This window comes from Cololabis saira, chromosome 12, assembly GCF_033807715.1.
Source record: "Cololabis saira isolate AMF1-May2022 chromosome 12, fColSai1.1, whole genome shotgun sequence".
Classification (NCBI taxonomy): Eukaryota; Metazoa; Chordata; class Actinopteri; order Beloniformes; family Belonidae; genus Cololabis; species Cololabis saira.
The window spans coordinates 46551757-46578057 of record NC_084598.1 but is presented as its reverse complement, the minus strand read 5'-3'; the positions used below and the strand labels follow the sequence as shown (position 1 = coordinate 46578057).

General features: G+C 40.5%; 2 protein-coding genes across 2 annotated transcripts in view; both read left to right on the top strand.

Annotated features, from left to right (window-relative positions):
* Positions 1–4207: 4207 nt before the first annotated feature.
* The window catches only part of LOC133456449 (uncharacterized protein DDB_G0271670-like), a gene marked incomplete at its 3' end in the record, with an annotated part of 24716 nt that continues 2622 nt past the window's right edge, over positions 4208–26301 (top strand). The window contains exons 1-2 of the mRNA XM_061734924.1: positions 4208–4275; positions 4756–4876. Coding sequence (XP_061590908.1) covers positions 4208–4275; positions 4756–4876 — 189 coding nt within the window. The remainder of the gene's footprint in view (positions 4276–4755; positions 4877–26301) is intronic.
* Positions 24104–26301, top strand: part of plagl2 (pleiomorphic adenoma gene-like 2) — a 73111-nt gene continuing 70913 nt past the window's right edge. The window contains 1 exon segment of the mRNA XM_061736882.1: positions 24104–24284. The gene's annotated coding sequence lies outside the window, so the exon portion shown is untranslated.

Sequence of the window (26301 nt, the reverse complement as noted above, 5' to 3'; positions counted from 1 at the left end):
GACCAGAGACCAGACCAGACCAGACCAGACCAGACCAGACCAGACCAGACCAGACCAGACCAGACCAGACCAGACCAGACCAGACCAGACCAGAGACCAGACCAGACCAGAGACCAGAGACCAGACCAGACCAGAGACCAGACCAGACCAGACCAGACCAGAGACCAGAGACCAGACCAGACCAGAGACCAGACCAGACCAGACCAGACCAGACCAGAGACCAGACCAGACCAGACCAGACCAGACCAGACCAGACCAGACCAGACCAGACCAGACCAGACCAGACCAGACCAGACCAGACCAGAGACCAGACCAGACCAGACCAGACCAGACCAGACCAGACCAGACCAGAGACCAGACCAGACCAGACCAGACCAGAGACCAGAGACCAGACCAGACCAGACCAGAGACCAGAGACCAGAGACCAGACCAGACCAGACCAGACCAGACCAGAGACCAGACCAGACCAGACCAGACCAGACCAGACCAGACCAGAGACCAGACCAGACCAGACCAGACCAGACCAGACCAGACCAGAGACCAGACCAGACCAGACCAGACCAGAGACCAGACCAGACCAGACCAGACCAGACCAGACCAGACCAGAGACCAGACCAGACCAGACCAGACCAGACCAGACCAGACCAGACCAGAGACCAGACCAGACCAGACCAGAGACCAGACCAGACCAGACCAGACCAGACCAGACCAGACCAGACCAGAGACCAGACCAGAGACCAGACCAGACCAGACCAGACCAGACCAGAGACCAGACCAGACCAGACCAGACCAGACCAGACCAGACCAGACCAGACCAGAGACCAGAGACCAGACCAGACCAGACCAGACCAGACCAGACCAGACCAGAGACCAGACCAGACCAGACCAGAGACCAGACCAGACCAGACCAGAGACCAGACCAGACCAGACCAGACCAGACCAGACCAGACCAGAGACCAGACCAGACCAGACCAGACCAGACCAGACCAGACCAGAGACCAGACCAGACCAGAGACCAGACCAGAGACCAGACCAGACCAGACCAGACCAGACCAGACCAGACCAGACCAGACCAGACCAGAGACCAGACCAGACCAGAGACCAGACCAGACCAGACCAGACCAGACCAGACCAGACCAGAGACCAGACCAGACCAGACCAGAGACCAGACCAGACCAGACCAGACCAGACCAGACCAGAGACCAGACCAGACCAGACCAGACCAGAGACCAGACCAGAGACCAGACCAGAGACCAGACCAGACCAGACCAGACCAGACCAGACCAGACCAGAGACCAGACCAGACCAGACCAGACCAGACCAGACCAGACCAGAGACCAGACCAGACCAGAGACCAGACCAGACCAGACCAGACCAGACCAGACCAGAGACCAGACCAGACCAGAGACCAGACCAGACCAGACCAGAGACCAGACCAGACCAGAGACCAGACCAGACCAGACCAGACCAGACCAGAGACCAGAGACCAGACCAGACCAGACCAGACCAGACCAGACCAGACCAGACCAGAGACCAGACCAGAGACCAGAGACCAGACCAGAGACCAGACCAGACCAGACCAGACCAGAGACCAGACCAGACCAGACCAGAGACCAGAGACCAGACCAGACCAGACCAGACCAGACCAGACCAGACCAGACCAGACCAGACCAGACCAGAGACCAGACCAGACCAGACCAGAGACCAGACCAGACCAGACCAGACCAGAGACCAGACCAGACCAGACCAGAGACCAGACCAGACCAGACCAGACCAGACCAGACCAGACCAGACCAGAGACCAGACCAGACCAGAGACCAGACCAGACCAGACCAGAGACCAGACCAGACCAGACCAGACCAGAGACCAGACCAGACCAGAGACCAGACCAGACCAGACCAGAGACCAGAGACCAGAGACCAGACCAGACCAGACCAGACCAGACCAGACCAGACCAGACCAGACCAGACCAGACCAGACCAGAGACCAGACCAGACCAGACCAGACCAGAGACCAGACCAGACCAGACCAGAGACCAGACCAGACCAGACCAGACCAGACCAGACCAGACCAGACCAGAGACCAGACCAGACCAGACCAGAGACCAGACCAGACCAGACCAGAGACCAGAGACCAGACCAGACCAGAGACCAGACCAGACCAGACCAGACCAGACCAGAGACCAGACCAGACCAGACCAGACCAGACCAGACCAGAGACCAGACCAGACCAGACCAGACCAGAGACCAGACCAGACCAGAGACCAGACCAGAGACCAGACCAGAGACCAGACCAGAGACCAGAGACCAGACCAGACCAGACCAGACCAGACCAGACCAGACCAGACCAGAGACCAGTTTTTTGCGTGCGTTCGTGCGTTTTTTCGTGCGTTTTTTCGTGTTTTTTGCGTGCGTTCGTGCGTTTTTTCGTGTTTTTTGCGTGCGTTCGTGTGTTTTTTCGTGCGTTTTTGTGTGCGTTTTTGCGTGCGATTTTTCGTGTTTTTTGCGTGCGTTCGTGCATTTTTGCGTGCGTTCGTGCGTTTTTTCGTGTTTTTTGCGTGCGTTCGTGCGTTTTTTCGTGCGTTTTTGCGTGCGTTTTTGCGTGCGTTTTTTCGTGCGTTTTTTCGTGCGTTCGTGCGTTTTTGCGTGCGGTTTTTCGTGCGTTCGTGCGTTTTTGCGTGCGTTTTTGCGTGCGTTCGTGCGTTTTTTCGTGTTTTTTGCGTGCGTTTTTTCGTGTTTTTTGCGTGCGTTTTTGCATGCGTTTTTTCGTGCGTTTTTTCGTGCGTTTTTGCGTGCGTTTTTTCGTGCGTTCGTGCGTTTTTGCGTGCGTTTTTGCGTGCGTTTTTTCGTGTTTTTTGCGTGCGTTTTTCGTGCGTTTTTGCGTGCGTTTTTACGTGCGTTCGTGCGTTTTTTCGTGCGTTTTTGCGTGCGTTTTTGCGTGCGTTTTTCGTGCGTTTTTGCGTGCGTTTTTGCGTGCGTTTTTACGTGCGTTTTTTCGTGCGTTCGTGCGTTTTTTCGTGCGTTTTTGCGTGCGTTTTTGCGTGCGTTTTTGCGTGCGTTTTTACGTGCGTTTTTTCGTGCGTTTTTCGTGCGTTTTTGCGTGCGTTTTTGCGTGCGTTCTGCGTGCGTTTTTGCGTGCGTTTTTTCGTGCATTTTTGCGTGCATTTTTGCGTGCGTTTTTGCGTTTTTTTTCCCCTTTTTTTCTTCTTTTTTTCCTCTTTTTTTCTTTCAGACCAGACCAGACCAGACCAGACCAGACCAGACCAGACCAGACCAGAGACCAGACCAGACCAGACCAGACCAGAGACCAGACCAGACCAGACCAGAGACCAGACAAGACCAGACCAGACCAGACCAGACCAGACCAGACCAGACCAGACCAGACCAGACCAGAGACCAGACCAGACCAGAGACCAGACCAGACCAGAGACCAGACCAGACCAGACCAGACCAGACCAGAGACCAGACCAGACCAGAGACCAGACCAGACCAGAGACCAGACCAGACCAGAGACCAGACCAGACCAGACCAGACCAGAGACCAGACCAGACCAGACCAGACCAGACCAGAGACCAGACCAGACCAGACCAGACCAGACCAGACCAGACCAGACCAGACCAGACCAGACCAGACCAGAGACCAGACCAGACCAGAGACCAGACCAGACCAGAGACCAGACCAGACCAGACCAGACCAGACCAGAGACCAGACCAGACCAGAGACCAGACCAGACCAGACCAGACCAGACCAGACCAGACCAGAGACCAGACCAGACCAGACCAGACCAGACCAGACCAGACCAGACCAGAGACCAGACCAGACCAGACCAGACCAGAGACCAGACCAGACCAGACCAGACCAGAGACCAGACCAGAGACCAGACCAGACCAGACCAGACCAGACCAGAGACCAGACCAGACCAGACCAGACCAGACCAGACCAGACCAGACCAGAGACCAGACCAGACCAGACCAGACCAGACCAGACCAGAGACCAGACCAGAGACCAGACCAGAGACCAGACCAGACCAGACCAGAGACCAGACCAGACCAGAGACCAGACCAGACCAGACCAGACCAGACCAGACCAGACCAGACCAGACCAGACCAGACCAGACCAGACCAGACCAGACCAGACCAGACCAGACCAGACCAGACCAGACCAGACCAGACCAGACCAGACCAGACCAGATCCTCTAGTAGAACCAGATGGAGGATCAGTGGGGGGAACGACCCGGTTGGACCGAGTTGTTCTACCTCCACGAATCGTCCTACCCGTAGGATGAAATTACAGACTTCTCTGCCGAGATGTCCGACTTCGGTGAGGTGTCCTACCTCTGCATTTTTTTCTCTTTTTTTCCTATTTTTTCCTCTTTTTTTTCTATTTTTTCCTCTTTTTCTTTCTTTTTTCCCTCTTTTTTCTCTTCTTTTTCCTCTTTTTTGTCTGTGTTTTTCTTGATTTTTTTCCTCTTTTTTCCTATTTTTTTCGCTTTTTTTCCCTATTTTTTTCTCTTTTTTTCCCCTATTTTTTTCGCTTTTTTTCCTCCCTTTTCCTTTTTTTCCTCTTTTCTCCTCTTTTTTATCTTTCTTCCTATTTTTCTCCTCTTTTTCCTCTTTTTTAATCTTTTTTCCCCTCTTTTTTTCTCTTTTTTTCCTCTTTTTTTCCCTTTTTTCCTCCTTTTTTCCTCTTTTTTAATCTTTTTTTCCTTTTTTTCCTCTTTTTTCCTCTTTTTTTCCTTTTACCCCCTCTACCTCAGTGAAGTGTCCTACCTCAGTGAAGTGTCCTACCTCGGTGAGGTGTCCTACCTCGGTGAGATGTCCTACCTCAGTGAAGTGTCCTACCTCAGTGAGGTGTCCTACCTCAGTGAGGTGTCCTCGGTGAGATGTCCTACCTCGGTAGAAATTACTACCGTACGATTCCCGTTTCTTTTATCTCAGTTTCTTTTTTTTTCCAAAACCTTTTTCATGCAAATAGAGGATTTAACAGCAGGAAGTCAGAATGTGCTTCACATAGATCTATGTGTTATAGATCTATGTGTTATAGATCTGTGTTATAGATCTATGTGTTATAGATCTATGTGTTATAGATCTATGTGTTATAGATCTATGTGTTATAGATCTATAACACATAGATCTATGTGTTATAGATCTATGTGTTATAGATCTATAACACATAGATCTATAACACATAGATCTATGTGTTATAGATCTGTGTGTTATAGATCTATGTGTTATAGATCTATGTGTTATAGATCTGTGTTATAGATCTATGTGTTATAGATCTATGTGTTATAGATCTGTGTGTTATAGATCTATGTGTTATAGATCTATGTGTTATAGATCTGTGTTATAGATCTATGTGTTATAGATCTATGTGTTATAGATCTATGTGTTATAGATCTATGTGTTATAGATCTATAACACATAGATCTATAACACATAGATCTATGTGTTATAGATCTATGTGTTATAGATCTATAACACATAGATCTATGTGTTATAGATCTATGTGTTATAGATCTATGTGTTATAGATCTATGTGTTATAGATCTATAACACATAGATCTATGTGTTATAGATCTATGTGTTATAGATCTATGTGTTATAGATCTATAACACATAGATCTATGTGTTATAGATCTATGTGTTATAGATCTATGTGTTATAGATCTATGTGTTATAGATCTATGTGTTATAGATCTATGTGTTATAGATCTATGTGTTATAGATCTATGTGTTATAGATCTATGTGTTATAGATCTATAACACATAGATCTATAACACATAGATCTATGTGTTATAGATCTATGTGTTATAGATCTATAACACATAGATCTATGTGTTATAGATCTATGTGTTATAGATCTATGTGTTATAGATCTATGTGTTATAGATCTATGTGTTATAGATCTATGTGTTATAGATCTATGTGTTATAGATCTATGTGTACGACGCTTCGGCTGAAGAAAAAAACCATCAAAACTTCCACATATTTGCAGGTAGGATGATTGACAGATGAAAATCCCCCGTCAGATCACACTTCCACATAGACATCTACATGTATCTATGTGGAAGCGTGATCTCACAGGGTTATTTCATCTGTCAAATCATCCTACCTGCATTTATCTATGTAGAAGCACATACATTTCTCTTTTTTTTCTCTTTTTTTCCTCTTTTTTTTCTCTTTTTTCCTCTTTTTTTCTCCTTTTTCCTTTTTTTCTCTTTTTTTCCTATTTTTTCCTCCCTTTTTTCTCTTTTTTTCCTCTTTTTTTCTCTTTTTTTCCTCTTTTTTTCCTATTTCTTTCTTTTTTCTCTTTTTTCCTATTTTTTTCATTTTTTTCTCTTTTTTCCTATTTTTTGTATTTTTTCCTCTTTTCTTTCTTTTTTTCCTCTTTTTCTCTTTTTTCCTCTTTTTTCCCTGTATTTTCCTTGATTTTTTTTCCCTCTTTTTTCCTTTTTTTTCCCTATTTTTTCCGCCTTTTTTCACTTTTTTTCCTCTTTTTTCCTCCCTTTTCCTTTTTTTCCTCTTTTTTCTCTTTTTCCTCGTTTTTTCTCCTTTTGTCCTCTTTTGTCCTCTATTTTTCCTCTTTTTCCTCTTTTTTTGCTTTTTTTTCTTCTTTTTTCCTCTTTTTTAATCTTTTTTCCCTCTTTTTTCTCTTTTTTGCATTTATCCATGTAGAAGCACATAGATATCATGTAGCACGATTTGGCAGAAAAAACTACCAGAAAGTTGGAATTTGGTTGTAGGAAACACAAAATCCGCACGCAAACATGAAAAACTACAATAATTCGAACGCAAACATGAAAAACTACAATAATTCGAACGCAAACATGAAAAACTACAATTTGGTTGCAGGAAACCTTAAATTCTTCCGGTTTTCACAGTTTTAAACAGCTGATCGGTAGGACGATTCTGTGTTTTAGTCGACGCTGTTGACTGGTGCGCATGCGCAGAGACGCAAAGTAGGACATTCACCGGGTAGGATCATCTGACAGAACACCGGCGCCACCAGAGCCCTGTCGTTAGAAGCTCGTTAGCAGAAGCTCGTTAGCAGAAGCTCGTTAGAAGAAGCTAACATGTGCTCTACATGGCAACGCGGGGCCCGGGTGCGGCTCCAGGCCCAGCTGGGACGGTTCTGTTGGACCTAATCAGCTGGTAATTACTTAAACATGCAGCATGAAAGGGCTGAATGCTCCGAGACGTTTACGTCCAATCAGAGAGCAGCGTTTACATCCTCGTTTACATCCTCGTTTAGATCCAGATGCTGTGGAAACATCTGGAATCACCGGATCAAAGGAGGAACATCTTCACATTATCTCTCAGACGTAACAAACAAACTTTTCTTTTAAATTAGTAAAAATGACCAAGTAAACACCTAATTCTGAATGAAAATGTCCATTCTGAGGCCTCGTTTCCACGTATCAAAAACGCTGGTGTTTTCATGAGTTTTATCTGTTCGTTTACAGGAAAACGAAGCTCAAAGTCTCCAAAAACCATCATTTCTGAAACTCCGGCCAAAGTGTAGATTTTTACAACCTCCGTCTTCACGTTTGCTTGTAAACGGAGAGAAACGGCATTTAGCAGGACTGCAGGACACCACAGACCAGGGGTGCTCAATACGTCGATCGCAAAGGTATTATTGGTAGATCGCGTGACATTAAAAAAATGTACGTCAACCCATCATCCATCCCGTCTTTTGATTGACAGGGCAGCCAATCAGATGACATCTGAATTTTGTCTGAGGTCATAGGTCGCTGCGCATGAGCAAACAACTGCGCTAAGTGCTAACTAGCTAACTAGCAAGCCGAGTTACGGCCAGTTTTCAGCCTTTGGTTTGTTCTAGGGCTGAAACGATTCCTTGAATAATTTGAGTAATTCGATTACAAAAAATGATAGAGTAATTTTCTCTGCCTCGAGGAATCGTTTAATTTATTTTTCTTTTCGTTTAATTTCACCAGCTCAAATCCTCGTATTACGCCCGGACCACATTTAATGTGACACAACGCGCTGACGCTGCGCCGTACATCCATGCGCTGCGCACGTTAAAGGGAGAAGAAAGAGGCGGCGGATATGTTTGTTTTGTAACATGCCGTGCTCAGGCATAGAGATATATAGATATAGATATATATTATATATCTATGTGCCTTTTGCCTCACCAGGAAAGGTAACTCCTCCACCAGCATGCTAACTCAAAACAAGGAAATAAAGATTCATATAAACAGAAAAAATGAACTATAACCTTACAATGAAGAAACATGTGCACTCGATTTAAACAGTGTAAGGCTATAAACAAACTAATTATATATCAAATAAACTAAACCTTAATGTTTAATTGAATTGTTTGGGGTGTGGCTGACTGCAAATAAAATTAGCCTGTGTGCTTAAAGTAATGAGGCCTAGTGTGTAGGATATTACCCTCACACCTGCAGAAACTCTAACTTAAAACTTAACTACAACTTCAAATGTGCTTGACACAAATGAAAGTTCAATTGAAACACATGGGAAAAAGTGTTAAGTGATGTGTGTTATCAGGTGTAATGGCATTTTTAGGTTAGAAATAAGAACATTTCTTGGTAAGATCTTAGTTTTTGGAGTGAACATAGTTAATTGTGTTGTGTTGTGCAATATTGGCTCATGCGATATAAAGAATCCTCAATATATTTATAAATAAATTATGTTTTGCATTTTTTGTAGTAGGTGGTAGATCATTTTGACTTGATCATTTTATAAGTAGCTCATGCTGAAAAAGTGTGAGCCCCCCTGCCACAGACCCTAAAGGCTGGATTCTGGTTATGGTTAAATCGACGCCGAGCCTGCGCCGCCGGTTGCGCAGGTTGCGCCGGTTGCGCACCCAACGCCGTCACTGACGTCACCTCCCACAGACAGATTGTAGCTACGCGTGGAGGCGACGCAGACCACACGCAGACCGAGGGCTGTGATTGGTTCTTGGAACCAACGCATTTCCGGTTTGAAGCAGTCGTGAACTTTCAGCCTCTTTACTTCGTGTATGTGTGATTTTTTTTGTTTCGTTTTTTTGTACAATAGTTAAACTTAAACTTAAACTTTATTTATTTATATAGCACCAACTCATGCAGTGTAAGTGCAACTCATGGTGCTTTACATACAGAGATAAAATAACAATCAAAAGTACAATTTAAAACATCCCATACGACCCCACCCCCCACGCATACACACACCCTCACTCACACTCATACACATGTGCACACACTCACACGCCCACACAATAAGTGGACTGGTGACATGGCTTAGCACTAACGATCCAGGTGAGGAAAACACTACCTATGGGTGGCCGTCCACACTGAGAGGCTCCACCGACCACGACCACAAGGAGCATCGCCACAGAGACCCCCCCAACCCGGACAGACCAGGGCAGACCCCACACAGAAGGTGGAGTCCCCCCACAGAGACCCCCCCAACCTGGACAGACCAGGACAGACCCCACACAGAAGGTGGAGTCCCCCCCCCCCAGAGACCCCCCCAACCTGGACAGACCAGGACAGACCCCACACAGAAGGTGGAGTCCCCCCCCCCCAGAGACCCCCCCAACCCGGACAGACCGGGGCAGACCCCACACAGAAGGTGGAGTCCCCCCCCAGCTACCCAGGCCTGAGGGATCCCCATGACGACACCCCCATGGGCGGAGCAGACACACCTCCCAGTGTGGACGACCCCCCTGAGGAAACACTGGAGCTAAAAACTAAAAGATTAAAAGAAAGTAAAAAATGCCTAAAAAGTGTAAAATTTTAGAAAAATCTATACAAAACTTAAGATGAATAATAAATAACATAAAATACAAAGTCACTCAAATGGATTAAATGAGATCAGATAAAAGCCAAGCTAAAAAGGTGTGTCTTGAGCCTCCTTTTAAAAATATCAACGTTCTCTGCGGTCCTGAGGTTCTCTGGCAGGCTGTTCCATAAATAACTAACTAACTAACTAACTAACTAACTAACTAACTAACTAACTAACTAACCCTGAGGTTCTCTGGCAGGCTGTTCCATAAATAAGGGCCATAATGGCTGAATGCAGCCTCACCGTGGGTTTTGGTCGCGGCTCGGGGAATGGTTAAAAGGCCGGTGCCAGAGGACCTCAGGGTCCGTGAGGGTTGATACGGTAAAAGCAGATCAGATAAATAAGATGGCCCAAGACCGTTAAGACATTTAAAAACCAGTAAAAGAACCTTAAAATCAATCCTGAAACGGACGGGGAGCCAATGCAGCGATTTTAAAACAGGTGTAATGTGCTCCCACCCTCTGGTCCTCGTCAGCACGCGAGCGGCTGAATTCTGTAATAGTTGTAGGTTCTTAATACTCTTTTTAGGAAGACCAGAGAGCAGGGCATTACAATAATCTAAACGACATGAGATAAAAGCATGCATCAGCACCTCCGTACTGGCCTGAGAGAGAAACGGGCGGACTCTGGCTATGTTCTTAAGATGGTAAAAACCTATCTTCGTAATATTCTTTATGTGTGGAATAAAAGTGAGCTCAGAGTCAAAAATAACACCCAGGTTCTTTACACATTTCGAAGGTTTAAAATCTTGTAGTTTTGGTAAAAGTTTCTCTCTCTGGCCTTCAGGACCAATAACTAAAACTTCTGTTTTGTCCTGGTTGAGCTGTAGGAAATTATCTGCCATCCATGACTTAATATCTAAAATACAGTTAAAAAGGGCATCAAGTGGCCCTGTGTCATCAGGAGACACGGCGATGTACAGTTGTGTGTCATCAGGAGACACGGCGATGTACAGCTGTGTGTCATCAGGAGACACGGCGATGTACAGCTGTGTGTCATCAGGAGACACGGCGATGTACAGCTGTGTGTCGTCAGGAGACACGGTGATGTACAGCTGTGTGTCGTCAGGAGACACGGTGATGTACAGCTGTGTGTCGTCAGGAGACACGGCGATGTACAGCTGTGTGTCGTCAGGAGACACGGCGATGTACAGCTGTGTGTCGTCAGGAGACACGGCGATGTACAGCTGTGTGTCGTCAGCGTAACTGTGGAAGCTGATGCCGTGTCTCCTGATGACGTCCCCCAAGGGAAGCATGTAAAGGTTAAAAAGAAGCGGACCTAAAATTGACCCTTGGGGGACCCCACACTTAATTTCATGCATTCTGGAGGAGCATGTATCCAAACTTACAAAGAAAGATCGATCTGTGAGATAGGAGCGGAACCAGTTAAAAACAGTACCAGAGAGGCCCACCAGGTGCTTCAGTCTGTTTAATAAAATGTTGTCCTTATCTTTTTTATTCACTTTGACCGGAAAAGTCGGATAAACCATTCAGGAAAAGATCGCACCCCCCTAGCGGTCACGGGGGGAACTGCACCGGAGAAATGGAGTGACGGAGAAGTGCGAAGGTTCACGACGGCGTCGCCGTGACGCCGTCACGGCGACGCCGTCACCGAGACGGCGTCACGGCGACGGCGTCACGGCGACGCCGTCACCGAGACGGCGTCACGGCGACGGCGTCACGGCGACGGCGTTGGTTTAACGCAGAACCTTAAATCAGCCTTAACAATGAGCTGGAGGTTGGAAGGAGAATATACTGTATATATATACATATATATATATATATATATATATATATATATATATATATATATATATATATATATATATATATATATATATATATATGTATATATTCTGTTATATTGTTGTGGTTTTATTGTGCTGTTTGTTGAACATGTAGAATCTGACAATAGAACTTGAAACTTGATGTTTTTCTATATCCCTTACATAAAGTTTTATACATTTTTATTTGCAGTACAGAACAAAAGTTTGGACACCCTTCCCCATTTGTTTGAATGAGAAGGGTGTCCAAACTTTTGGTCTGTACTGTATATAAAAATGTATAAAACTTTATACATAGAAAAATAATCAAATTTTTAGTTTTATTGTCAGCTATGTTCAAACAGCACAATTGTATTGTAACTGTTATAACTTGCATTTGCAGTAGCATTGTCAGGCCTGTAGAGGGCATAGTTTGCTTATTTAGCTGTTTCGGGATTTTCCCAGAGTCCGTTAAGTTCATGGATCTATTATTAATAATCTATTATTATTAAGGTTAAGTTACGTGAAGCGAGGTAACCGGAAGTGTTTTCTTCTCCTCCACAATAAGAGAAACGCACCGACAGCGTTCAGATCTCACTTTTCTCCAGCTGATTGTTTTAACCCTCGAAGTGGCAATATAAGTGAGTACATTTGTAATTGTTAGAGTGCAAGTGTAAACTGTTCTGTTTGACACTTTTATGTAGTTATGTGTTAATATAACGGTCGGATCCGTTCAGACGCTGCTCTGCCTAGATCTATGAATACTAGATCCGCCATGTCCGTTATTAACTGACATCGTTTTTCCATTAATTTGTATTTTTCTGTACTTTGTGTTTCAGTTTCACAATTTGTGACATTAAACCTGTCCGACCACAACTTTGCCTGTTCCTTGGAGGTTATAGTGTCATGGAGAGTTTCAGTGGTGTAAAGTAACGAACTACAAGTACTTCGTTATTGTACTTAAGTAAGATTTTTGAGAATTTGTACTTTTATTGATACTTTTATTTTTGTGTACTTTTACTTTTACTTCGTTACATTTTCAAGGAAATAATCGTACTTTTAATCCGCTACATTTAAAATTGGACACGTCGTTACTCGCTACAAAGAACAGCACAGCGGGGGCTGATTTATGGTTCCGCGTTACACCGGCGCAGAGCTACAGCGTAGGGTACGCGGCGACGCACACTCTACGCCGTAGCCTACGGCGTAAGGTGTGCGTTGATTTAACGCGGAACCATGAGGCGGACGGGAAGGAAGGGGGGCGCGTGAATATACCGAGAAGGAGCCGCAGCTCCCGGGAGAGTTGCGCCGCAGAGGCGGACCGGAACATAGACATATATACATGTATATATGTCTATGGGCCGGAAGGCCGGAGGAACCGCCGTCGCGTCGAGTACCGATGAGGACTGAAGCCTGAATTATGGTTCCGCGTTAAATCGACGCAGAGCCTCGCCGTAGGGTAGTGATGAGCAAAGGGAGAAATTAAAATGGGGTAATGGAAACAAACGCTAAAGGGGTCAGAATAATATCACCATTATTTAGAGTTGTAAGCAAATTCTTGGATTCTTCATTTCTTTGCAATCCTTTTGAAAATAATGTTGTACTTTGTACTTTGTACTTTTTACTTTTGTACTTAAGTACATTTTACACCATGTACTTTTTGTACTTTATTATATTTAAGTTGAGGTACTTTTATACTTTTACTTAAGTAATGTTCTTAATGGGTACTTTTTACTTTTACTTAAGTCATTTTCAAGCAGAAAATTTGTACTTTTACTTAAGTACAATATTTTTGTACTTTTTCCACCTCTGGAGAGTTTAGCTGGAACAGTACAACAATAAAACCATAACAACATACTATATACACATATATTTATATATGTATAACTGTATTTTCACAAAATTGTTAAAATATTGGCTTTTAAAAATCTGCTAGGAAACAAACATTTATATTTGAGTTTGTGATCAAATTATTTTTCTGACTTGATAAAAAATCAGATAAACAAACTCCCAGGAATAAAAAGTTTAAAGAGAAACTTTTCTCATGAAACTCAAAAGGTTTTTGAGAAAAATCGCTTGTTTGTATAAAATCCCAGAATTTCATAATATCCTTCATTATTATCTTTGTAATTTAATAACACACCCTCCCCTTTTCTTCCCTCTTTCTTTCTTTTTCTTCATTTTATTATTGTATTTCTTACACAGGAACATTGTTCTGTATTGTATTTGTTCCTCCTGTATTCCTGGGTCGTACACAAACCTCAATCATTTTATTGTTATGAGCGTCTGGACTCAGAGGGGCTTGTTGGGAGGGTTTACAGTCACTCTGCTGGTGTTACAGCCGGTAACGCTGTAAACACACGTGTGTTATGTTTACAGTCACACTCTGCTGGTGTTCTCTACAACCTGGAACGCTGGAAACACACATGTTGCTTTATGTAAAACCAATAAACATTTAAAAAGAAAAGTAAAAATCCCAGAATTCCTGACGAACAAATCTGTGTTTGTAACAGTTTGGGTCTCAGTCCTGGTTCTGGTTCTGGTTCCTCTGGATCTGGTCCTGGTTCTGGTTCCTCTGGTTCTGGTCCTGGTGCTGGTTCTGGTTCTGGTGCTGGTTCTGGTTCTGGTTCTGGTTCTGGTTCCTCTGGTTCTGGTTCTGGTTCTGGTTCTGGTTCTGGTTCTGGTTCCTCTGGTTCTGGTTCTGGTTCTGGTTCTGGTTCTGGTTCCTCCCCCAGGTTGAGGTTATTTTTAGCTCTGATCAGCTGATGACATGCAGCCTGACGGCCTGCTGCGTGGGTTCCACCCTCCTCTTATCAACCTGCTGCAGGAGGACCAGGAGGTCTGCAGGACCTCCGCCCCCCCAGACCCAGACCCGCTGACACCAGACCAGACCCGGCTCAGATAGTTCTTATCTGCAGCAGCTGCTGGTGACGACAGAGACGGAAGCTGCTCTGAGGTCGTTGGGTTGGAGGGTTGGAGGGTTGGAGGGTTGGAGGGTTGGAGGGTTAGAGGGTTGGAGGGTTGGAGGGTTGGAGGGGCTTCACTGCTGCAGGTTGCAACACTTTCTGTTTCAGTGTCAGAGAAACTGCAGGAACCAGAATCCAGAACCCAGAAACCCGGCTCCAACGGAGCCAGAACCGCCCCCTCTCCTCACCATCCCTGTTTATTCCCCACAAACTAACAAAAACTAACCAAAAAGCTGCGGTAATCATATCCCCGGGTCCCCGGGTCCCCGGGTCCCCGGGTCCCCCACTCCGGCACCGTGGCCCGGCTGGCTCACCATCGCCAGCTAGGAATCACAATCACAATCACAATCACAATCACAATCACAATCACAATCAGAATGTTTATTTGTCCAGGTCGGTCAGACAAGACAAGGAATTTGACTCAGGTATTTTTGCTCACTCTACAGCAGGGATATTCAACTGGCGGCCCGCGGGCCACTTGCAGCCCGCCAGGAGCTTTTATGTGGCCCTTGGTCATATTTCATACCTAGTTATTAATTTTTTTAATATATATTAAATCGTTTTATATATTGTTGCATTTAATGTCACTTCCAGCCGGCGGGTGGCCGGTAATATTCAAATAAGGACATCTTGGTGGAAAGTGCTGCTTTGTCATTATGGCGTGTTTTATTAAAAGTAGGTCAATATCAACTTTAAGTTTTGAACAATGCATGGTTTCAAAATGAACTTGCATTTAAAATAATATTTATTTATCTGAATATTATATTTAACATTCACAATGACTAAATCTGGAGACAATTAATAAATAATCCATATGTAAACTAGACAGATATTCTCCTGCTCATTCCTGAGCACAAATGTATTATATTTACATAAATCTTCTTCTTTGAGTGCAAAATACATTTTGAAAACCCCCAAATTTTCTGCCTGCTCGCTTTGTGCGCTAACGCAGTGCGGCCCCCTGCCTGATCTAGTTGATACCCCTGCTCTACAGTAAATAGGTGATAGACGAATGACAGCTCTTATTAACATTTGTCAGGGTTTGACATTCCCCCCAGCTTTCAGTTTCTGTTTCTCCCGCCCGTGTCCCATCTGCCCTGATTGTGTCTGCAACTGTGTCTCGTCATGTCTCGTTATCCCCTCAGTATATCTGGTCTGGTCAATTCCTTGTTCCCGGTCGGTCTGTACTGTTTTGTTCCTCATGTTTCCTGCCACGGTTTTGCTCCTCGAGTTTTTTTATCCCTTTTTTTAATTTGTCTTGATCCTGCCACGCAGCGCTTTGTTTTTGCCTTTGTTAAATTAAATCCTTTTTTTTTTTCCAAATCCTGCTCTCTCTGCGTTTGGGTCCACACCTTCCCCCAGACGTGACATCATATACATCTTTTAAAAAGGTAAAGGTGCAGCAGAATGAGGTAGACATGATTATTGGGAGGTGCTTTGTTACAGCAGATGATTGTATTATTATAATTATTGTTATTCTAATTATTGTCTAGGGCTAGAACAGCCACATGTTCCGTCCTCTGGGGCTCTGGTCCCCCCGAACCCCCGACCAGATCCTGCATCTGCCGGGAACTGTGACAGGAACTCATCATGAACGGGAACTTTCTGAGCCGTCACACTCCAGCAGCTCGACGGACTTCAGATCTGTTTCAAGAGACAGAAAAGAAAGTGGAGCTAAATCTCTGACTGTGTTTCCAGCATCAATAACTCTTTTAAAACCCGAATATGATCAATAACCCGGTTCCATGGCCATGTAAACACCAATAACCCCTTTGAATAACCGGAATCTGCTCATATTGGGGTGTTTCAAAACCCCAACATGACCCCTGGGTTACTCCTTTTAAAACCTGAATATTCAGTCATGTAAACGCCAAACGGAATATCCCCATCAAACGGAACAGGAATTAGTTTTCTGCACATGTTCTGTTCACAAGGAATCCTGGTCTTTTGAGTCCAGGAAGTTCTTATAAACACGGAGAAACAAGACCAGGAGGAGACTAATCACTTCATAAATGTAATGAAGGATATGAACATTTCTGCATTTGTAGACGGTAGAAAGTACCGGGATAGAAGATTTACAAGAAGGAGAGAGAAAAGTTGAAGCAGCATTTGTTTTGAATTTGGATCCAGGAAGAAGAAGCAGAAATGACGGGAATTGCATCATGATGTTCTCCGTGCGTCGCTGGTTTGATCCAGATATCCTGAATGATTAATTACCATGGAAACGGAATATTCCCAATGTTTCAGTAACCGGAATATTAGCAATAACGGAATTCTGACTGATGGAAACGGAGTCAGTTATTGAACTGTTCTGATGCAGATATTTCTATAATCTTTAATTATCTTCACTACGTTCTAATCTCTGGTCCTGAACTACCGGCAGTGTTTTCTGTCTCGTCTGTTAGGACATGATCTCCTGGCTGCCTGGCGTTGGGTTTTCTTCAGAATGAAATGATCTTTATTTGAATCAGAACTAGTTTGTGTTTAAGTTCATCACTCTCAGTGATTCTGGTTTTAATCCTAAATCACTTCTCTGTAAGGATTCAGTTTTAATTCTATGTCTTTATTTACACTTTCAGACTGAAATAATCAGAGAAATATGATTAAAAACTAAGTTCAGTTTAATGTTGGACCTAAAACCTGAAGATGGTTTTCTGGGAGGATAAAAGAGAAATAAACCTCTTTAAACGGCTGGAACTCAGTTATCCTCAAATAAATCACATTAATCTGAAACTCTTAAAGTTAAAAAGTCAAATAAATACACACATTTATATAAATATAAATAAGTGCATCATCTATTAGTTTTGGAGTCTAAACATCTTCATTTACTCTGGAAACATTCATGTTTTAGTGATTTTATTAGTCTATTTTATTAATTTATATAAGTATATATTTATATTTAGGTGGTTTGTTTCTGAGTGATTATGGTTTTAATCCTAAATTAGTTCTTTAAGGATTCAGTTAAAAAGACAGAAATAAAACTAATGTGAGTCGAGCTTTCCTCTAAACTAACGCTTGTTTCTTAGGCCGACGTTCCAGCTCGTGTGAAAACTGAGTTTTATTCTTTATATTTATTATATATATAAAAATAAAATCTTTTTCAGAGATTTCTGGACAAAGAAAAGACAGAAAAGCTCTGAAATGAAATATAAATGTGGTGAAATAACAGAAAAAAGTTATTTTTCTGCTAATTAAACTCATAAAAGGATTTAAAGGTTTTTTGTTTTGGTGCTAATTTCTGATGAATTGTTTCACTTTTAAAGTATAATCAAGTATTTTATAATTAATGTTGCAGACCTTCTTATTCTGAGTTTTTTACAATACAACAGATAGTTCTGTAAAAGACTATAAAGATAAAACTAATTGGAGCAGCTTTCCTCTAAACTAACGCTGGTTTCTTAGGCCGACATTAGTTTTATGTTTTTATATTTCATTTATTCGTTTTTTTAAATCCATCATTTGGGCTGCAGTCAAGAACAAGTTTTTTTAGATTGAATGAATGAATGAATGAATGAATGAATGAATGAATGAATGAATGAATGAATTTATTTGGAACATGTAAATAAAAAATAAAAATAGAAATAAACAGTAAAATCTCCAGGTTGGAAAAGGAATAGGAACAAGTTTACACTTGTTCCTAGTTCCTCCCCCTTTATAACTCTATAATTTACATTATTTCTATTATTATTATTATTATATCTACACAATATCCATATAATGAATAAATGTTCTGCAGTTTCCGGCTCTTCTAACCCACATGTTTTACTACAGAGTTAAATCTTTTACGCAGAAATTCAGCAGCTGGTTTACATTGTTCAAAATCTTAAATTGCATCTTTTATTTTTGGGGCTATTTTTTTTATTTTTGCTAGTAGAGGAAATATAATAAAGAAAATAGAACATATTTTGGGAGGAATCATGAACAAGAGACAAACAAAAATAAGGAACAGTAAGTTTTAAATCAAATAGCAAAGAGACTTAAAATAAAAGATACTTTCATATATCGGTTAATAATTGTTTTGCAGAGTTATTTGACTTTATATTTTTTATAGAGACAAAAAAACTTTTCAATTGTATCCATGTAAAATTGTATCTATGTATTTTTTATTTACATGTTCAAAATAAATTCATTCATTCATTCATTCATTCATTCATTCAATCTAAAAAAACTTGTTCTTGACTGCAGCCCAAAATGATGGATTTAAAAAAACCAATAAATGAAATATAAAAAGATAAAACTAATGCAATTTCGGCCTAAGAAACCAGCGTTAGTTTAGAGGAAAGCTGCTCCAATTAGTTTTATCTTTATAGTCTTTTACAGAACTATCTGTTGTATTGTAAAAAACTCAACATAAGAAGGTCTGCAACATTAGTTATAAAGTACTTGATTATACTTTAAAAGTGAAACAATTCATTAGAAATTAGCACCAAAACAAAAAACTTTTAAATCATTTTATGAGCTATAATCTATATAAATACTACATAAACATTTATTACTACATAATTATCCATATAAGTTTATAGAAAATATAAAGATTACATAAATATTATATCAATATATAGAAAATACAAATATTATATAAATATACACTATATAAACTACATAAATATCCCTATAAATATATATGTGGTACATACATAATAAGTATATAACATATTTACATAATTATAACTATCCCTCTCAACATATAATAAAACTACATAAATATCTAAACATATCTTAAGCAGGTGTAATATTTTATTTGTTTCTCTCACTCCTCTTTAACCCGTTTCCTCTTCCATTTACCTGTTATTAAATCATCTCTTTTTAAACACATTAATGTTACAACTTTGTTTCATTTCCTGCTCCAAACTGACTTTTGATGGTTAAAATCCGAAGCTGAGCGTCGCGTCTGAACAAATAAAGTTGTTTAGAATCGGACTTTATCGTCGTTTCGCATTTAAAACGTTTTAAACCGTTTAAAACGTGTAAAACATTATAACCATTGAAGCCGTTTAAAGCGTGTAAACTCCTTGAACTGCGCATGCGTCGTTTCCTGGTTGGTCTCTTGGTTGCGGATCAACACGAGGCTTCGGGCTTTAGTTTCTAGTTTGTCGAGCGCGCCTGCGCGGTTCCCCCCGGAAGTCAGCAGGCCAATAAAAACCTCGGAGGAGAAATTTGGCTCTTTAAAAATGAATGACATTCCAAAATTAGAAATCGCTTATATTATTTTTTACATAGATACAATTTTACATGGATACAATTGAAAAGTTTTTTTGTCTCTATAAAAAATATTAAGTCAAATAACTCTGCAAAACAATTATTAACCGATATATCAAAGTATCTTTTATTTTTAGTCTCTATGCTATTTGATTTATACGACGAGTATTAGGGCCAAACTAAGACAAAAAAAATTGGAAATTACGAGAATAATGTCAATAAAGTCATAATGTTGCGAGAATAAAGTCGTAATAGAATAAAGTCGTATTATGAGAATAAAGTCGTTATATTATGAGATTAAAGTCTTAATATTACGAGAATAAAGTCGTAAAATTACGAGAATATAATTTATGAAAACTCTTCTCCCTGTGTAAAAATGAGGAATATTGAGCATCTTGTGAAGTTATATTTATATATTTATAATATATTTAATATTACAACTTTATTCTCAAAATATTACGACTTTATTCTCGTAATTTTACAACTTTATTCTCGTAATTTCCTTTTTTTTTGTCTTAGTTTGGCCCTAATACTCCGTCGTAGATATACTGTAAATGCCTTACTGTTCCTTATTTTTTGTTTAAATGTCTCTTGTTCATGATACCTCCCAAAATATGTTCTATTTTCTTATATTATATTTCCTCTTTTACTAGCAAAAAAAAAAAAAAATAGCCCCAAAAATAAAAGATGCAATTTAAGATTTTGAAGAATGTAAATCCAGCTGCTGAATTTCTGTGCGTAAAAGATTTAACTTTGTAGTAAAACATGTGGGTTTAGAAGAGCCGGAAACTGCAGAACATTTATTTATTCTACTCTTTAATCTCATTAAAATCCTGGCAGGAAAATACAGAGGGTTAAACACTGGGATTAACAACTTTCTTTAAATCCTATCAAATCTTAATTTATATGGATAATCTTCTAGGAAATATATCAAACATAGTTATTTTACTAGGTAAATATCACATACATAAATGGCATAACAGCAAACTCTCCATTATACATCTAAAAATGATTGAAAACTTTACTTTGAATCTCTTAAACTGATGTGTGAAAAAAACGATATTACCAAAAGTTTATATGAAACGACGTCTTTGTTTCTTAATTATAAAATATTATATAAAATACACTTCCCAAAGCTTAAGTCAGTAAATGTATCTTTTTTTTTGTTTTTGCTCTCAACCCCCACATGTTGAATATTTGTAGAAAATTGATTGGTTTTTTTTTCGTGTCGTTTTTATTGTAAAACCCGACAGAATTTTGTTCAATAAAGTTTGAAAAAAACAAACAAAAAAAACACCTATGATGCGTTCAGGCTCGTCGGAAACGGCGCGCACCAAAATAAACGGCCGCTTTCCGAGAAACTTTACATCGAGTTTCTCCAAAAAACAGCGAGTTTTACTCCCTTAAACACCAACCCGCGGGTTTGGGGTTTAATCTGCAGCGAAATATGTTGAGTATTTACTAAATCTTACTCTTAATCACGTTTGTTAATAAACTCGTCCTGCGTACGTTCAGCACGTGAGCGGCGTTTGAAGGCACCGCCGTTAAAAAACAACTCAACAAAAAGGAAAGTCAAAAACCCAAAATCAATGAGTTAAAGTTATAAAGTTGAACTGGTAGATATTCTTATTTGAATTCTTTACTTCTGTTGAGTTCAGATTAAACCAAAAACCAACAAACAATCAAACTTTACAGCCAATAAGCTCCTTCTTCAGATCAATATTTTTGTTCTGTTTTACTCTAAAAAAAACTGCTGTAAACTATTAATCTCACTTTATATTATTACACAATTACCAGATAATTTAGGCCCAACTAATCATAAAGAGAAATAATATGATAATGTAATAATAATGACAATAATGACAACATGACTGAATAAAAACAAGAAACAAATAGAACAGAAGAAGTTATAATATTAACACGAGCATGACACGTTTATACGCTGTTTAATAACTGTTTTACTAAATAATAATAATTATTATATAATAATAGTAATTATTATTATTATTTGATTATTATTATTATTGTCATTTGTTTCTTTCTAAAGGCGTAATCTGGTTACGACTTAGAAACTCTTTAAAACTTCTTTTTAATGTTTTAATTTCAGCTTCTTTTAATCAAACTTTCAGTTTAAGATAATAAACGGTTTAAAGAAGCAAAAACACAAAGATCACAACTGTCACCAAAAACTGTGCTTAAACTGGTTTAAACGGGTTAAAACTCTTATTAAAAGTGGTTGAAAAACCGTTTTAAGAGTGGGTTAAAAAAGATAGTTAAAAGAGTTAAAAGCAGTTCATAAAATGCTTAAAAAATAAACACGAGTTTCTAGAGTTAATTCAATAATAAAAAAACAATTTAATGAATTAAAATATTCTTTAAAAACCATTAAACCTTCAGTTTCTTCAGGACTTAAATAAATACTCCAGTTTTTCACATGTGTGTTTGTTTGTGGACGAGATTCAGAAAAAAACGTGTTAAAAAAGACTGAAATAGTTAAAAAAGTTAAAAAAGGTTTGAAGATCCGTCTATTTAACGTCTGAACGGTTCAAAGAAGCAAAACCACAAAAGATCAGGTGGTTGGAGAGTTTAAACCGGTAAAAACTGGTTTAAACCGGTAAAAACTGGTTTAAACCGGTTAACACTGGTTTAAACCGGTTAAAACTGGTTTAAACCGGTTAACACTGGTTTAAACCGGTTAAAACTGGTTTAAACCGGTTAAAACTGATTTAAACCGGTTAAAACTGGTTTAAACTCTTATTAAAAGTGGTTTAAAAACAGTTTTAAGAGACGGGTTAAAGAAAGGGTTAAAAGCATGAACTGGGTCTTCACGTGTTTGTGGACGAGATTCAGAAAAAAACGTTAAAAATCACTCAGAAAAGTTAAAAATGACTGAAATATTTAAAAAAGTTAAAAATGACTAAAATAATAAAAAAAGTTAAAAAAGACTAAAATACTAAAATTTAAAAAGGCTTAAAATGGTTTGAAGAGACGATTATTTAACGTGGAGCTGCTTCAGAACTGTTGGGGGATAATAGGAAAAATAAACTTATTTCATCTTATTCTTCACTCTTTTGAGTTTCTGTAAAACACCTGACTGCAGCTCTTTAAATATTTTAACTGTTTAACTGTTTTTAACTTTATTTTGCTTTTGGTTTGAAAAAAATTATCCTTTTTTTTTAACCTTTTTTTTGTTTTTAATTGAACAAAAATAATATTTTAGTTTTTCTTTTCCTAATTGACTGGATAACCTTCCCGAGGTCTGGAGTAGGAACCGGGTCAGAACCGGGTCAGGAACCGGGTCAGAACCGGGTCAGAACCGGGTCAGGAACCGGGTCAGAGCCGGGTCAGGATGGTTATTTTTTATATTATTTGTAATTCAAATGTGCTTAAATTCAGAGATTTAGTGGATTTCTGTTTCAAATCAACAATAAAACCCTTCCTTCCTGAATTCTGAATTGCTTTCTAATATGCAATTGTAATTAATCGACCCCAGGAAGAATAGTCGCTGCTGAGGCCCAGGCTAATGGGGATCTACAATAAATACATAAATAAATAAATAAATAAATAAATAAATAAACTAAACTAAAAACTTTTCCCTGGTTCCGAAGTAATAAGGTTTTTTTTAAACTTATTTTTATTATTTCTCTTGGTGCCGCGGGGTCGGACTGGCTGACCCGGGTCGGACCTGGTTGGACCGGGTTCTGGTGCAGACCAAGTTCTGCTGGTCCCGGGTTCTAGTGGACCCGAGTGATCCCATTAAAATGGGATCACAAATATATCATTGATTAATTAAATTTGTTGTTAATTAATAAAAATTAGAATGAAATATGTCATTCATCAAGGACCATCTCCCCCCGGAGACTCAGTCTCTGAACTGTTGCCATCAGGCAGACGTTTCAGGACGGAAATCACTGAAATCACTGAAATCACTGAAATCACGCACAAACACACTCAAGAGCCATAACTACACTCAACACTGCTAAATACTCCAACTGACTTTTTCCATGTGCAATACTCGAGCAATACCTGCCATAGCATGCACAGAAGATTGCATCCAATTTCGTTGTACCTGTACAAATGACAATAAAGACATTCTATTCTATTCTATTCATTAATTAAAATAAAAAAAATATTTTAAGTAAAACTAATATTTCAGCATTGAAAAATTTAATGACGCATTTAATTAATTAATGATAGATTTAATTCCCATTTTAATTAATGAATTATGAATGTATTTATTTAATTTTCTGTTCCTGGTTCTGGTTCTAACTCCAGTCCTGCAGAACCAGCGCTCCGCTGTGATGACGTCACTGTCGCCGCCCCGCACACACAGAGAGAGAGAGAGAGAGAGAGAGAGAGAGGGAGAGAGAGAGACGAGGCCGAGCAGAACTGGACTAGAACCAGGACCCGGACCTGGACCCGGACCTGGACCCGGACCCGGACTAGCCCCTGGACCCGGACCAGCCCCGGCCCACCCCCCCCGGGACCGGGACGGGCCCGTGAACCGGACTGAACCGGACTGGACCCGGACCCTCGGGAACTTTGGTAAAAACTGCTGCACGTGGACGCGCGGCCGGGGCGCGTGCACGCCGGCCGCGGCGCGAGGGGCGAGGCGCGCACGCGCAGGCGCGCAGCGGCGCGTGAGTGTTGTTGTTAAAGTTTGTTGAGTTTGTTTAAAAGAGGAAAAAGTTTAGACGGAGAAAGTTGCTGCTGCAGGGGCGGAGCGGAGTGCTCCAGGGCCGGGGCAGGAGTCGGCCCAGGGCCCCCCCTGCAGGGCCGGGGTTCCCCCTGCTCCAGGGCCGGGGCAGAGCTGGGCCCGGGGCCCCCCCGGACCCCCCCTGCAGAGGCGGAGCTGAGTGCTCCAGGGCCGGGGCAGAGCTCGGCCCGGGGCCCCCCTGAACCCCCGCCTGTAGATTTGCTCTTTTTAATTGTATTTATTGGTTATTTTTTTAGAATATACTGTTTTATACCTTTTCATACTGTCGTTTATATTTGGTAAAAGTTGTTGAGTGTGTGTGTGTTTGCTGTTTGTGTTTCCCCCGGCTGGGAAACGTCACCATTTATTTATTTATTTAATTTTATTATTATTATTATTATTATTATTATTATTATTATTATTATTATTATTATTATTATTATTATTTTAATATATGCATTTTTAATATAAAATATATATGATAAACGTCACCATGTAAAGGTTCAACTCCAGATGCGTCACGTGGAAACGGGCCCCCCTGCACCCCCCCTGCAGGGGCGGAGCATGCTGCTCCCGGGCCGGGGCAGGACTCGGCCCCCCGGCTGGGAAACGTCACCATTTATTTATTTTTCGAGTTACAATGATGTGTATCTAGGTGTGTGTGTGTGTGTGTGTGTGTGTGTGTGTGTGTGTGTATAAATAATATAATGAAAGTAAATAAATGAATTAAGAATATTAATTTGAAAAATAAATAAATAGATAATTATCATATAGAGTGATATAATATAGCACAATATAATATAAAGTAATATATGTAATACTATAATAGCGTATAATAAAATAATCCTAATAATAATCCTAATATAATATAATAATTGTTATAATATTATAACATATAACAAAATGATGTCACCATACTATAATATATAACAATATAATAATACTATAGTTTAACATCCCATGAGATCTCATAACATAATATAATAAAACACTATAAAACAATATCATGATAATGCCAAGAATAATTTTTAGTGATGCACCGATTGTTCGGTAACCCAAATTGTTCGGCCGAAAATGGCAAAAAAACACTTTGAGTGTTCGGTGGAATAAGTGGGGAAAAAACGAACAATTAATAACGTTGTAAAATAAATAGACTGGCCGCTCCGTAACGGTTGCACCACAAACATAAATCGTTGGCCAACCAAAAAGTAACCACATAAGAATTTTACCAACATTCACCAGCAGGTGGAACCAAAACAACATAATGCTGGAAATTAAAACATGTTCAGTTTTTTATGTTCAATAAATATTTTCTACCTTGTAAGATTTTTTTCTTTGAAAAGCCTAAATCAAATTTATTTGATTTACGCAATGGTGAAAAAATTGGCAAAATAAATGAAAAACTGCTGAAGAACCATGTTCGGTATTCGGCCAAGTGTTTATTATTAGTTTCGGTTTCGGTTTCGGTTACAAATTTTCATTTCGGTGCATCACTAATAATTATTCAAATTAGAATTGGTAATTTATATATTGCAATGAGGGGCGAGTTCGGACCAGGGCCCCCCCGGCCCCCCCTGCAGGGGCGGAGCAGGCTGCTCCAGGGCCGGGCTGAGCTCGGCCCGGGGCCCTCCCGGCCGGGAAATTTAAAAACCATTTAAAGGTTCACTTCAAGTGCAATAACCTGCTTTCTGAAAGCACCAACTGTAGATTTGCTCTGTTTAATTCTATTTATTGGTTATTTTTTTAGAATATACAGTTTTATACCTTTTCGTACTGTCGTTTATATTTGGTAGAAGTTGTTGAGCGTGTGTGTGTTTGCTGCTGCACAAGTGGATTTCCCCTCTGGGGGATCAGTAAGGTTTTTTG